At 42.2% G+C, this 15,842-nt stretch overlaps 1 protein-coding gene across 5 annotated transcripts in view; it reads right to left on the bottom strand.

Annotated features, from left to right (window-relative positions):
- The window catches only part of TTC7B (tetratricopeptide repeat domain 7B), a 245,701-nt gene that overhangs the window by 81,416 nt on the left and 148,443 nt on the right, over window positions 1–15,842 (bottom strand). For all 5 annotated transcript variants that reach the window (XM_036882090.2, XM_036882091.2, XM_036882094.2 and 2 more), the window contains 3 exons: window positions 14,755–14,812; window positions 9,191–9,263; window positions 6,119–6,279 (listed from right to left, as the gene is read on the bottom strand). In XM_036882090.2, coding sequence (XP_036737985.2) covers window positions 6,119–6,279; window positions 9,191–9,263; window positions 14,755–14,812 — 292 coding nt within the window. The remainder of the gene's footprint in view (window positions 1–6,118; window positions 6,280–9,190; window positions 9,264–14,754; window positions 14,813–15,842) is intronic.

The raw sequence follows: 15,842 nt of genomic DNA, 5'->3' as shown, positions 1-15,842 counted from the left end.
CATCTAAAACATAAGGATGTAAAAAGTTCAAAGTAAAAGAATGGAGAAAGATATTCTAAGCACACACAGTATAAATAAATGTATGTGTATATGTACACATACATGTAGATATATGTTGTGGATGTGTGTGTATAAGCACATCAAATAGACTCTAAGGCAAAATGAATTAGGTGAATTAGGTGACTTATTATATAATGACAAAGGGTTGCATTTACCAGGAAGACATAGCAATTCTAAATATATATGCACTTTATAGCATAGCTTTGAACTATATAAAGCAAAAATTGCTATAACTAGGTGGTGAAATAGAACAATCTCCCAGCCTAGTGGTAGATTTCAACATATCTCTGCTCAATAATTGATACATAAATAAACAAAAAACATCAGTAAGATTAAAGATCAGAATAGCATAATAGCTTAATCTATTAAAATTACACATAAATTATATAAATCTAATAAAATATATAAAAATTTACCCCCAAAATGCAGAAAACATTCCTTTCAAGGACACATGGAATTACTTACAAGAAGTAACCACATGCTGGACCATAAAACAAGCCTCAATAAAATTTAAATTTATATAGTTTATAGTTTCTGAACACAATTCAATGAAATTATAAAAAGTCCCTAACAAAAGTTGAAAAAAAAATCCCATATATTTGATAATTATAAAATATTGTTCTAAAATAACTAATGAGTCAAAAAAGAATAATGGAGATTTAAAAACATTGAGACTAAACAATAACAAAAAATTTACATATTGAAATTGTGTTTTACAGCTAAGGCCATACTTAGTGGGAAAGTTTTAGTCTTATGTTCCTATGTTAGAAAAACATGAAAAACAAAATGAATGAACTAAACATCCAACTGGAAAGATGAAGAAGGAAAGCCTAGTAAAACAAAACAGACCTCAAAGAAAATGGAGAAAAAGGAAATGATAGAAATAAGAACAGAAATTCATGAAAGGGAAAGTAAACATATAGTTTAAACATATACCTGGTTCTTTGAAAAGGTCAATGTAACAGACAAATTTCTGGCAAGACTGTTTAAGAAAAAAAGGAAGGCACATAAAACAGTATTAGGGATGAAAAAGCCTTAACCACAGAAGCTGTATGACAACAAATAGATAATTTAAAACATTATCAACAATTTTGGCCAATAAAATTAAATGTTTAAATGAAATGGACAAATCCTTAAAATACACATATTATATATTACAGCTTATGTGTTATACACAGCTTAAAAAAATAAGAAGTAGAAAACCTGAATATCCTATAATCATTTTTAAAAAGCATCAGAAGTCTTTGCATAGAAGAAAGCCCAGCTCTAATCTTTCACGGCACCTAGCACAGTGTTTGCACATAGTAGTCACTCAGTGTTTGTATATTTAAGCTTTTCATGTCATTAAAATTCAAAAAAAGAAAAAATACCAGCTCTAGATGGTTTTACAGGCAAATTTTATCAAAACTTACTGTTCTAGGAACAATCCAATCTTATACAAATAATTCCAAAATACACAAAATGAACTGCTCCAACTAATTTTATGAGGCTGTCCTAACCTTGATGCCAAAATCTGACAAGAATATGATGAGAAAGGAAAATTACAAGCTGTTTCACACATGAACTTAAATGTAAATATTCCTTAACAAATAAGTAAAGTTGAATCCATAAAAAAGCTAATATGTCATGATCACGTTGGGCTTATTCCATGAATGCAAGGTTAATTTAACATGAAAAATTATCAATTAATATGACATTCACAGATTAAAGGAGTAAAATAATATAATCATCTCAATAAATACAGAAAAAGCATTTGATAAAATGAAATATCAATTTATGATAAAAAAAATATTAGCAAACCAGGAAGAAGGAAATTTCCTTAACCTCTTAAGTAGTATTTATAAACAAACCTGCAACAAACATACTTCTTAATAGTTAAAAATTGGAAGAATTTTATTCAACTGTACAGAAGGTCCTAACTAGTATACTAAGGCAATTTTAAAGAGTTGAAGGATTAGAGAAAAAACATGATTTTTAATTATTTCAGATAAAAATCATTGTCTATATAGAAATTCCAAAGTAATTTGCATATAAATTGTCAGAATTAATAAGAGTTTAACTGGGCTGTTTCAGCAAAAAGAATGTACAAAAAAATCAGCTGCCTTTATATACACAAGCAATAAATAGACAGTAAATTTGATTTAAAAAATACTGCAAACATACACCATATACAAAAGCATGGAAATATTTTTGGGTAACCAGGAATAAATGTAGCAAAAAATTGGGCAAAATATTCATGAAAAAATTATAAAATTTCATTAAGAAGAATTTTTTAAAGGCCTAAATAATTAGAGATACAATGGCTGTGAATTAGAACACCTACTGTCATAAATATATAATTTTCCCCAAACAGAGCTATTAGATTAAACATATTCCAACAGGCATTTTTGGTGGAACTTGACAAAATAATTCAAGAATTTATATGAAAGCTCAAAGGCCTGAGAAAAGCCTTGACACTTCTGAAGAGCAAGATACAGGGATGGACCTGCCTCACATATAACGAAGGTGTGACACTGAAGAGACAGAGGACCTCACATGGAGATGGGCACACGAACCAATGGGACCAAAGAGAAAGCTCAGACACGGGTGCCCCCTGCCCCATCCGCAATGCCATTTAGATTTGATTTAAGACAAAAGTGGTACCATGGGTGACAGGGAGAGGACGCTTTTCAGTACAAGATGCTAGGACAACTGGGAATCTATACAGGAAAAAATTACACTGGATCCCTCACTTAATACCTACACAAAACAATGGATTCCAGATGGACCCTTAGATTGAAGTGTGACGGGGAATCGGAGAGCTCTTAGAAGGTAACGTAAGAGACTATCTATGTGCTCGTGGAGCAGGGAAAGGTTTCTTAAACTAGACACAAGAAATTCTATCCAGAAAGGAAATCATTGACAAATTCAACTATTTTAAAAATAAGAAGTTTGGTTCATCAGAAGCAAATACAAGGCACAAATTGGGAGAATTTTTTTGCCGTACATATTACCAATAAAAGGAGTTGTAGCCATAATATATAAAGAAATATTACAAACTAGTGTGTGAAAAAGTCAACCCAATTAGGAAAGAAGAAAGATATCTACATGTGCTTAAGAAAAGAGAAAAGCTATGTAACCAATAAAGAAATAAAAAGGTGTTCAATCTCATTAATAATGAAGGGCATCTAACTTAAAATTCACAATGTGATGCCATTAGCCAGCAACCATATGGCCAAAATAAGTCTGACTCAGATTGTTGTGTATGGAGTCACATGGGCTCCTGGGCATTGCTGGTGGGTGTGTAAACTGGCACAACTTCCTTGGAAAACTGTTTGGAATTATTTGGAAAAATTTGAAGATGGACATATTCTATGACTGAATGATTTCACTCGTAGGTCATACCTAGAGAAATGCTTGCACATGTGCCCAGGAGACCTGTGTGAGAATATTTATAGCAGCACTGTTCATGATAGCCCCCAAGTGAAAACAACATATATCCATTTACAGTAGACTGGAAAAATATATACATCTTGACACATTTATATAATAAAATACTATTCATCAGTGTAAATAAATATATTGCTGCTCTGTGATGTGCATAAGGATGAACCTTAGGAACATAATGCCAGGCAACTAAACCAATTAATATAAGGATATATTTGATACAATTCCATTAAAAATCTTTTTAATATGCAAAACTAGAAAGTTTTATTGTTTAGGAGTACAAATATGTATGGTATGGAAACAAAAGAATGCTCAGTTAAGGCAGCTGAACGTCCTTAGAGGGGCAGCTGGCCTCTTCAGTATTGCCCATCCTTACTGTCACCATGGAATTGCTGAAGTTGTTAAGTACCTTGAATAAGCTTAACAGGGACAAAAAAAATCTGTAATTCTCTGCATCAGACTAAGAGCTAAATCAGTTCTCTGTTCAACAGCTTAACTGTTCAGCAAGTGGACAAGCCAGACTCTAACATGGGAGGTGTTTTCACCTCCGTCTCGCAGATACTGACCAAACATGATCACGTACTCAGGCCCTGGTAGGTGTGGCTGGCTGCACACAAGAAACCTGAGGCATTCCCAGGCTTCCAAGAGCCTACAGTTCTGGAGACAAGCTTGTCACAAACAAATAGATAATGCAACCCAGCAGCCGGGACACGTGCCCACGTAATCCTGTTTAGGTTGGTGTTGAAATGTTTCACCCAGGTTGGGAAGAAACCATGGGATCCACTGACTACATCTGGCCCCAACTTTTTATAAAGTATTCTTAGGAAGAAATTGCCCATCATAAAGGAAGAAATACAAATATTTCAAAAGCAAACAAGTCATTGGCTGCTCTCAGACCCGCTGCCATATGCTTTGCTTTTTTGAGCTTACAGCTTAACATTAAAATAACAGGCTCGCATTCCTCAAATATCTCTACTGCTGTTCCTTACTTACACTACTTGAAAAGGCTGTCAGCTGCTGTCACTGAGAGGCATTGCCATATTAGCCACCGCTCCTTATTGCTTACTGTGTGGTGTGGCTATTTAGTTTAACAAGCCCCTCTGGGATGACACCCAAGGCCATCTACCAGTAGCCACATGCTGGAGTCTAAGTCTAATGAGGGTGTTGAGGGGTAGGAGGCAGGGAATGCCACTTTATAAATACTGATGAGAGAGACTGGATTCAATTGCATCGGGTTGTACTTTACTGATGGGTAAAGAACTGAGTTTTGTTTTGTTTTAAGAGCTCTCACCACTTTAACGTTCCACGGGATAACCAGCTTTGGATAAAATCTAGAAATATACTTGGTGTGCAAAAGAGCAAGTTTGAGATCTGCAGCAAAGCTCTTTAGTTCACTCCGGTTAAGTAGCAGAACCTACAGAAGAAATTTCTAGTCAGACGTTTCCTGGATTATAAAGAGAATTTTCTCGATGGGGGAAGATAAGTGCCCTTTTCACTGGAAGACAAAGAAATGTTTGTAATGAAAATGTGTGAACCAATTTTCCAGGAAGAGCAACTGAACCGAACTGATTAAAAATATAGCAAGGTGAGGAGGCAGAGAAATAGAGCGATCCAGATCCACTTAGAATTAGTGACTGCACTTGTTTCTGAAAGTGAAGAGAGCCACCCAGGCCACCAGCGACATTCCTTCCCCTCTTCCCTGCCCCAAGCCGCCCCAGCCCCATCACCGACCCTGTGGCTTAGACAGCTAGAACCTGCCAGCACACAGGAGTGTTTACTGTTTCTGGCCTCTGTGTACCGGTTACTAAGCTACGCCGCTGAGGATAAAAGGGACACTGAGTAGCCCAAAAGACGATGAATGTCCTTTTCAACACTGACTAACCAACAGGCCTGGATTCAGGAATTCGGAGGAAGGATGTAAAGATAAGTAGATAATTCCAGCATATGGTAGTTTCTAATGACAATTCTTAGATTAGTACAAATACTGATGGATTGATGTAGGAATTCCATTTCCTACAGAATAAAGCCAAGGCACAAAGAGGTCAGCACCTTGATCAAAGTTGCCTCAAATATAATAATTACCTGGAACTAGTGGAAGTTCCCGGAAACACAGCACAAACAAGCTATAAAGCTATGTTGCCCAAATTTCAGTCATTGGAGTTTGTTCAAATAGCTTGTGCCATATCCACGTATATCTGTATTAGTATTTACTTAATATTTTTCTTTAAATTGACTCTACCCATTTAAAGAATTCTTTATCTCCCTGGGAGCAGTAAGTCATATGAAATCATACTTTGATATATAGTTCTATTTCTTCTAATGCACATTTAAAAAGGTGTAACTAGTTAGATAAAAACGTTCATCCACAATTCATCTAAAATCATCTTGTGTGCTCCAAGCGCACACATTGGGAAAGAAATGGATAACGTATTTTAACTTAATAAGCTTGACCTAACAGACTACATTTGTTTGTCAATATCATGGAAACACAAGAGTAAAGGGAATTTTGTACTATTTATGCCCAGGATGTCCATGATGGACTTAAATTAGATAGACTGGAGAGAAGAAAAGGGAAACAAGTCAATTTACCACTTTTAGAGGAAGGGGGAAAAAAAAACCCTGGGTCACTTACATAAAATTTTCTGGATACTCGCTCAGGGCCATGTCGATGATGTTCAGAGCATCGTGGTGATGCTTTTGTGCCGACAGCAAGAGGGCGAGGAGGTGCAGGGAGTGGGCATCGTCGCCTTGAAGCTGGAGAGCTTGGCGGACGTACCCCAGAGCCTCTGGTATCTGGTTTAAGACAAACCAAAAAGACTTTACACACACACACACACACACACACACACACACACACACACACACACACACACACACACACACACACACACACACACACACACACACACACACACACACACACACACACACACACACACACACACACACACACACACACACACACACACACACACACACACACACACACACACACACACACACACACACACACACACACACACACACACACACACACACACACACACACACACACACACACACACACAGCCACCACTGTGATATCTGATTCCCTGTAAATACCCAGACTTATTTCGCCTTGTGCCACATTCAGATTTTAAGCCACCTTTACGATAGCCCCGTGTGACATTAACCACCAACAGGAGAGCGAGTGCTGTCTTCAGGTGACAGTACAGCCAATGAAGGAGACACAAGAGTCCTGTTTTCCTGTGTAACTGCCCAGACCAAATCTTTGATTGCTCCCTAAATAAATAATTTCTCTTCTTCCACAAAATTGATCTACTTCTTGGGATTATACCCAAGATAATTCCATTCTAAATGGAGATGCATACAAACTGCCAGAGGTATTTTAGTGGAATTAAACTGCCTTAGGTCAACTGTTCTCATTTTTCTAAAGTATTACTGAAATTAAAATGCTTAAGTTACAAAACCTTATACAGAGCTTTCCAAATGATCAAAGACACCTGTGATTCAAGTTCCTTTGTCCTGCATGTCCATTAGATGTCAAGGAAATATGCAAACAAACAAACCCCCCAACAGCTTTCCAAACTACCACCCAAAATAACTCCAACCAAGAAACAAATTGCAATGCCACATACCAAACAGATGTATCTGAACTCAAGTAGGACCAGATACAACTGTAACCTTCAAAAATGCAACAGCTGTTCAAGTCTTTCTTCAAAATCATCCAAGCACAGGGTTGAGAAAATGCATGCATAGTGGATATTTGAACACCCAAGATTCCATGCAGGTTTAACAGTAACCAGGGAGGAATGAGAACCTGAAGCTGGATTTCGAAATTGAGCTTGCGACTGAAGCCTTCTTACACAACCAGCTCTGGGACTCCTCCCTGCCCCCCCCAACCTCAGTCCCTAGGCTGGACCTCTTCACAGCTCTCCCCCTTCTTCCCAAACCCGCAGCAACCTCACCCCTTAGGAGGAAGCCACAACTTCCATCTTTCCCAAACCTGTCTGTTTTCCTTTCTGAAATTCCACTTTGGATGGATTTAGGTTATAAATGCTGGTGACAGAGGCTTTCTGCTTTTGAGCCACAGAATCACGGCTGTCATAGCTGGAAGGGAGATCACGGCCACCCCTTCATTTACAGGGAGGAGCTGGTCCACAGGTGAAATGGCTTGAGCACTGTCACCTGGCTATTGAGTGGCTCTCAGTCTGACTTCTCGGCCGTCCTCTCCTCCCGCTCAAATGGCACTGGCTCTAAGACGAAGAGGGCCTCAACCCCCAGCCCTGCTCAGTAGGGAGACACTTCTACAGAGGTCCAGCCTGGTCACACTGTGTGTCCACAAAGGCTGATGCCACACTCACAAGGTTCCATCCACTCATCCCTCCTCTGGGTGACAGCCTTCTGGGTGCACAGCGCTCAGCCTGCTGTTAGGCGGAGGCTCAAGAGGAAAGTATACGCATGGGGTCAATCTGCAGGACGCAGTGCCATCAGGGACCAACTCATACAGGGCTCAAACTGAAGTCTTTCAGGGCTGGCTGACTTGAAGGGATTCGAAGTTGGTCCTTCATTCAACAAGTATTACTGAGTGCCTCACACATGTCAGACAGTGTTCCAGATGCCAGGGTGAAGCAATGATGACAGACACAGGCTCCTGCTTCCTGGCACCTAAAGTCTAGCGAAAAAGACATACTCAACAAAAGAGCTGAGTCAGAGGAAGGCGAGATGCAGGCTGTGGCAGGAAGGAGGCTTCACGGAGAAGGTGAGGAGAAGTTCCTGGTGGAGGGGAGGTGTGGGTCCAGATGTGGATCACCAGCTCCGAGCTGCAGCAGCAGCCGCTCTCGATCCATCCAGCTGTGAGCCACACCGTGCCAAGTAGGAGGACCTTTCCAGGGGGTTATCTTGGTTTCCTTGGTCGCTAGGTCACCAGTGGGAGCCACTTCTCAACACTGTTCCCAGGCCTCCGGGAAGGCAGGGGCATGCCTACTGCCCAGGCCTGCCAGGAGAATGGCATGTCTGAGGAACTGACCCTTGGTTCACCCTCCAGTCAGCACTCAGGAATGTGCTGGGGTCACCCCCAGTGTCTTGCACCTGGTGGGCAGGCAGGCCTGTGGCCAGAGTCTCTGGACAGCTGGGAAGGGACGGGAGGGTCTGAGAATGGCACGGCAGCTTCCAGAAGAGGTGAAGGCCAGCACAGCTTGCCCTTCCAGTAAGGAGAATACTGGGGAGTCTCCTCTTTGGAGGAGCCACTGTGTGTAACTGTTCATTTTTCTACATATTGTGAAGGAACCGGTGTCTTCTGTCTACGCCTGCTGCCATCTTCCTGTCAATCACGGATTCCCTATGACAACCAGACCCCACCTGGGCTCTTAGCAAGGACAGAGGCTCTTTGATGAATCCTGGGTTCAGGGTACAGATCATGTGCTGCACCCCATGTTGCCCTCTGACCCCAGCTTGGGCCCTCCAGATTTGTGGATTTGATCCCTAAAAGCAGAGCCCGGTACACCTGTGTCTTCACAGCTGCTGCTCAACTGACCAAAACACCAGATCTTCACCATGAGGACTCAGCATCCTCTGAGAAGGGACCCTGGCTCCAGGTCAGCCCCAGGGGGACACAGACCAGCTGCTGCCTCCTACTAGATGCTGATGGAGCCTCATCAAGATAGGGTGCACACCGTGCTCAGGGGACATTTGAGGAACTGACCTGTCTGGAGATGGCAAGCTGCAGAGCCAGGTAGAAAGCTGCTTGGTGATCTGTAGGGGACAGGCTGTGGGCCCTGAAAAAGCATTCATGGCTGTTAGTACACGTGCGAAGCCATCCTCACCTTCCCTCTCCACCAGTGTTCACATTTGATTTTTATACAAGCTACATATTTAACTGTTAAATGTTTCATTTAAGCTCTTCATTGTCCATTAATGGATGGATCACATTCTTTCTCCTACCACCACATGTAGGTGGGCCACAGAAGCACGTTTCTGTGTGTTGTCTGAAATGACAGCCACTGACCCTCGGCTTTGAGGAGGAACCTGGAGGTAAAGGATCCACAGGCCCTGAGGTCTGACCCTCCCAGCAGATGCCTCCCTTGGCCGAGCAGAACCGTCAAAGTGTCATGTGGGGACATGCTGAGGCCATGACTGTACATAGCAAGGTGGCAGCTGCCTTGGTTAAGCTTTGGCTTGGCCTAATACTACGTCATCTAAATTTCTGGATTTCAGAGAGACCACACGGCAATCAAAGACCCAGCTTTGCTTGTAAAATGAGGTTTTGGTTTTTGGGAGAAAAGAAGGATGCTCCGCCCTGAAGCTTCTGCTAAGCTCCACGCAACTTATAATTCAGTCCATGTACTTGTGACATCTAAGACTCTGGGGCCAGACCCCTAGACTTGGTTTTATTAACTGGCCTTTGACACCAGATGGCAGAAGGCCGCAGTGGCCTACTATTTGACTGCACCCACAGTCATTCTTGCTTTTACATGGAAGTCAACTGTATTTCACCACAAACACCTCAAAATGTCACTACATACAAGACATAATTCTGTGTTTAACAGTCTGGGGTGGGAAGAGGGAAAAAAAACCTACTTTTACTTTCTTTAAAAGGCACTATGGAACAGACTAATTGCCAACAGTGGGACTCAGATAGGAAGCAAACATTCATGCTGTTTTGTAAGTAAAGGAGGATTTTCTACTGGCAGAAAACAAATTCAAGCCAGGTCATTATAGCTTTCTGTGGCAGACATGTCACAGACGGCTTTGGACAGTAATAAGGCCTTTACTGGAACTGCCTGTCTGCTGTGGAGAAAAAGGCTAAAAAGTCTTGTAGGTGTTTGCCATCCAGAAAATTTGCTAAGTCTAACAATCTGGGGGCGGCATTTGACAAACAGGGGGATTCATGTGCAGGACAAGCAGGGAGAATATGTGTCCTGTTATATTTATCTTAAGAGCAAACTCCCATTCCTGGAGAATCTGCACTAGTGACCTAGTGACCTTGCTAGGCTGAGCGTGTGCCTGTGTTGTCCCTTTAAATGTCTTATTTCCACCCCAGGCCTACTCAGTGTTCTCCAGTTTTTATTATTTCACAAGTACTGGTTTTGCATGAATTTGTACATCAAAGAATTTTCCTCTTTGGTGTTCATAAAAAGTGAGATTGGGATGTCATGGTTTCTGTCTCTCCTAATTATTCATGAAAAATGAATACAACATTAATTATGAAGAGACTTTGAATTACTTAGCATTATTTATTTCCTCTGCTCTTCTTCCACAATTAATAAAGCCAAGTTTCTACAGCCTCAAGAAGAATCCCTCAGAGCTATAATTTTCTCAGCCCAGTCAGGATTTTTACAAATGAAGTTAAATCATGGTTGCCTCTCCCAACACCAACCAAGTGACAAGCTGTCAATGGTCTTGGTGAATTCAGGGAGCAGGTAAGGATAGGTCTGTCCAAAGCCCCACCCTGGTCTCATCAATGACGACTAACTTAGCCACAGCACCGTGAAAGAAACGAGCCAGAAGTGCTAGAAATCTTATCGTTTCTGGGGTGCATTAGAACAACATGTGAAGAACTGCCAACCTGGCTAATAATGGACCTCTAACTGTAACTGCCAAATTTCTAATGAGGCACAACTTAAACATATACATTTAAAAAAAATGGTATTTTGATAATTTGGCTAATGAGTTAAACTAAACACTTTAGACTATTAAAGAAAAAAAGGAAATAAGGAGAATGCCCCCCAAATACTAAAAAGTGCATGGTGTTGGTCTCATGGCCACTCTGGAGAACCTGCTTCAGCTGTGCAGAACAACTTCGGCAGCTAGGCTTCCTGGGACACAACCACTTCGGCACATGCTCCCAGAAAATGTCAAGCAACGCCTGCAACCGGAAGGACACCAGTGCTCCTGAAAACGGCAAGCCTGCTGGACTCTGTACTTGAATTTAAGGCATCCCCATAAACACCATTCCTGTACGATGAGCACCTGGTGGGGCCGCTTAGGGAGACCCAGAGACCTAAAAATGTCACCGTGAGAACATTCATAAGGTCTTCCCTTGTAAAGAACCTCCATATCCATTGATTCAATTTCTCTTCCATAAAGACAAAAGAACTGTTATACTGGCCCACTGATGCTGCCCATCCATCCCTCCATCCACCCACCCACCCATCTATCTATCCACTCATCCACGCATCCATTCGCATTGTGCAGTACCTACTATGATGCCAGGCCTTGTGCTGGCCTGCAGATGAGTAACACAAGTACCTCTCCTTGAGGAGTTCCTCTGCCCCCCACAGAGGGGGACACCCCAAGTGATCACTACAGTGCAATGGGAGCAGTGCCCTGAGAGAGGCAGGCCAGGCTGCTATAGAAAACATGGGCTGGGCCTCCAAGACCACCTGGCTACAACTCAGAATGCCTGAAGTTCCACCCCAGTGCCCTCCTAGACTCTAGTTCCAACATCCTCTAGAGCTGAATCAAGAATATAGAGAAGGCTGATCAATTCTGGCCCTGGTCCACAAGGCACATAACTTGTTAACAATAATAACTACATTTTATGAAGCATCTACGATTAAGCATCTTGTCCAATAACATCTAGCAGAAGAGGTAAAGCCAGAGGTGAAATCCTGAGGCCTGGTCTTTCCACCTAACACCTGCTGCCTTGGTGAGCCAGTTTGCCTTGAAGCCCCCTTAGGTCCTGACTGCAGTCCTGATTGCATGGGATTTGTATATTATTAAGTCAAAAAAAAAGTACAACCCTGGTTAAATCTATTACTTAGGAACCTGCCATTAGCTATGTCCACAGGATAACCAGCTTGCCCTGGTTTGCCCAGGATTTCCTGGGTTTAGTGCTGAAAGCACCATATTCTGGGAAACTGCTCATTCCTGACAAACTGAGCTGGCCAGTCGTTCCACACACACACAAAAGATACCATATTCAAACCTGACCTCAAGCAAGAGGAAAAGTAGGCGATACTGTGTGCCCTATACCACACTGTGTGACACCATGCCACCTCTTCCTTGGGGGCAGCTCAGATCTCTGTCCGCTGTGCATCTTGTCACTGAAACATGCTCTCAACTGTGTTCAGGCCTGCTTTTCTCTGTAGCATTTGAGAGTCCACAGAAGCAGCCACTAGATCAATTCAGCATCTTCAAAAAGCTCTGCGAATAATACTATGCTTTTCTTCACTAAACTTTTGTTCAGGGCAAATGAATTGGCTCAGCTGCGTGGGCTGAGCTTATGAGGGTACAAACAGCCAAGGGTCTCGATATTAAGATGCAGTCATGCAACTGAAGCCTTCAAAAATTGCCTTTCTGAACATTTTAGAGAACAAAAGTTTCTGAATTCTGACTCCAGTCATACGTAAGAGTTAATTTTCACTACTATGTATTTTAAAGGTCCCTACAATTGTGAGTAATTTTCACATACTCTTATCTGCAACCCCATCCCTTTTTGAATTAAACTGTTTTCTTTTTAAACAAAAATTGCCCAACTGTAGTATAAACAGAATTGTAGGGAGCTTTAAAATACATAGTAGAAAAAGTAGTTATCATCCAAGTGGTTTTAAAGATCCATTTTACATTTAAGAAGTAATACAAATCATTCTTGTTTAATTAAAATCTTTCCCTTATAGATTTTTGTTAAGTCTATGGTGCACTAGAATAGTCCTAGTTAATGTGCACTTGAAACAAAATAATTTTATTCCTTTGAAAAATATTCCTTATTTCACACAAATACTAGTTGGGCTTAACTTTCCCCAGTATAATAACATAAGCTAGTAGGATTTTATTATCTTTATTCCCATAGGAACTAATATTTAAAAAAACATCTTTGAATTAGAACCTAAGAAAAAAGGAACAAAAAGAATTTCAGGCCAATGGAATAGCTGTTATATAATGGGGAGTTATGAATTCTGGCAGCTCCAGGCAGACCACCACCACGGCTGTTTTTAGAGCGCCAGTAAGATGTGCTGCTTTAAGAAAAGTAAAACAGATGTAATGACCACTTTCTTAGGCATCCATGTGTGGGTTTTACAAAGTAGGACTGGAGAATTTAAAACTCCAAATCATTTGAAATGGAAATGCTTTCCACACTCCGTGCCGGGGAACATTAACAAAAGCTCAGCACAGAGACTCCGCGACTGTTTGCAGCTGTCACTTGGTACTTTTTGTCATCAGCCAGTCTGGGACTGGCAGAGTCAAGCCACCAGCAAGCCTGCCATGAAAAGGGAGAAATGAGATGAGGGCACCTCGGACTAACCAAAACCAAGGAACATCAATTTCACGGAGAAAGGGGCCCGGATGCACTGACAAAGCTGCAGGCAGCCCGAGGTCTAAGGACGAAACCAAGCAAAGCCTAGTAGCTACTGAGGGGGCCTCAGGAAATTTCAGAGATGTAACTAAGTTTCTGATACAATTCCAAAAAATCATCGTGACTCAAATATAGTTGAGGTGACAGGATCAATACTAATTCAAGATGTGACATCAGGGGGCCATACTTTGAGGCAGTGATTCATTTCAGCGAGTTATTACACCTGCAAGAAGAACACAATTAGGGCAGAGTGGTCCAGTAAGTACAAGAAGCTGGGGGGAGTCAGGAGACCCTGATTCTATCGGGAATTTAACAGCTATCTGACTTGAGCAACTTGTTCCACTCCTGCATCCCAGACCCTGCCTGCGGTCCACAGGCCCCTGGTTCTGCCTACCTTATCGGTGTGGGGGCGGAGTGAGGGAAATAAGCGCTGTGGCACGCTAGCACTCCCTGGCTCTCCTAATGTCACAGAAGGCAGAAGGATGGAGGCGAGCACAAGGTACTGCGGAGAATGGCGGGGGCCTGGGACTTCCTGGCCCGATTGTCTCAGCATAGCATTTCAGAGACTGCTCTAAAATCTGCCCTTTTCATTCTTTATGTAAATAGCGGCAGCTTGACATGTTAAAAAAAAAAACTAGGATAGAATGATCCCTTTTCTAGATGATAACAAATATCTTTAATAAAAGGAATCATATCTCTAGACATACAAAGTATCTACCTTCTTAGAGCTGATATCACTTTATTAGGAATGAGTAAGATGTGCCCAAGTGGATCAACAGATTAAGAATGCAGATCTACACGGCGACAGGGCACACAGCAAGTTCTGACACTGTAGGTTCGGTATTTGAGACGAAAGGCTCCCAGAGGTAAAACACTGTTTACATAATCTTTATAAATATCTCTTCTTTTTATACTTATCATACTTTGGTGTCAGTATGCACAGCCGAGTGAAAAGATGAACTCCCACTCACCTCTGAAATGCAAGAAGCGCCTTTCTCTGTAGGACCTCCTGCATCCCTCGCAAAGAAGCTAAGAAAAGGGTTCAATTAGTCAGTGGCAGGGGAGATCAGGGAGTTTCTGACAAATACAAAGCTCATCACAAAAACTAGACATTCAACTGGATTAAGAGCAGCAAATTCTGGGTGTGAGCCCAGTCCTGTCCGGGCACCGCAGAAGACGGGAGATGAAGTCCTGGCAAACCCAACACCCGTGCACTCGTTGGGCATAACTGTGAACATGCCGAGGGCAGAGTGAGTTGGCTGGTCACTTTGGGGCCCATGCACCTAGAGGGCTGTTTTCAAAAGACTGGCTGGGAACTCCGGAGAAGCACATGTGTTTTCTCTAGTGCAGGCATGTAACTCCCGGGTGAAGATGGGCTCTACTGGGAGGGTATAGAAGAGATTCAAGTACCAAGCGTGTTAGATTAGACGGCCCTCAGCGTCCCTTCTGGCACTGAGAAGCTACAAATCTGGGCCAAGGGCACTGATGTCATGAAAGGCCAGCTTCATTGACACTGGACAATGGCCAGGATCTTTAACACTCTGTTGTGAACACAAGGGGCGGACCAGGCACACCCAGCACCAATGCTAGATCAGCTGAGAAGTGGGCGAAACCATCCTGCTGTGAGCCACCACTACCCCTGTCTGGAATATGTGAGAAATGGCTCCCTTGGGATCTGTCATAGGAACTAAAAGGGGCTTTTTACTGGGGGAGGAGAAAAAGTCCTACAGCAACTTGTCTGTGGTTGGAAGGGAAGGAGGCCCTTATTAACAAATCCACGAGGGCACATGCCATCCTGACATCACACTAGACTGGTGGAAGGCTGCCCCAGGGGGACAGACATGGCTAACTTAGAACAACAGTGACTGAGCTGCAGGGCCCCTCAGAGGTGACCCACCAGAACTGGGAAGGCAAGATGGTGCCCAACAGGGTCAAGTGACTCCCCCAAAGTTCCGGGGCTAATTAGGGGCAGAGTCCGAACAAACACTCTATATGGACAAATATGTGACACTGAATTTACACTTCACTGAAAGTCCACTATAGCTAAAGCAGTGTGTGG

This window comes from Manis pentadactyla, chromosome 11, assembly GCF_030020395.1.
Source record: "Manis pentadactyla isolate mManPen7 chromosome 11, mManPen7.hap1, whole genome shotgun sequence".
Lineage (NCBI taxonomy): Eukaryota > Metazoa > Chordata > Mammalia > Pholidota > Manidae > Manis > Manis pentadactyla.
The sequence above is the reverse complement of the archived record's forward strand: the minus strand, read 5'-3'. Positions and strand labels throughout refer to the sequence as shown.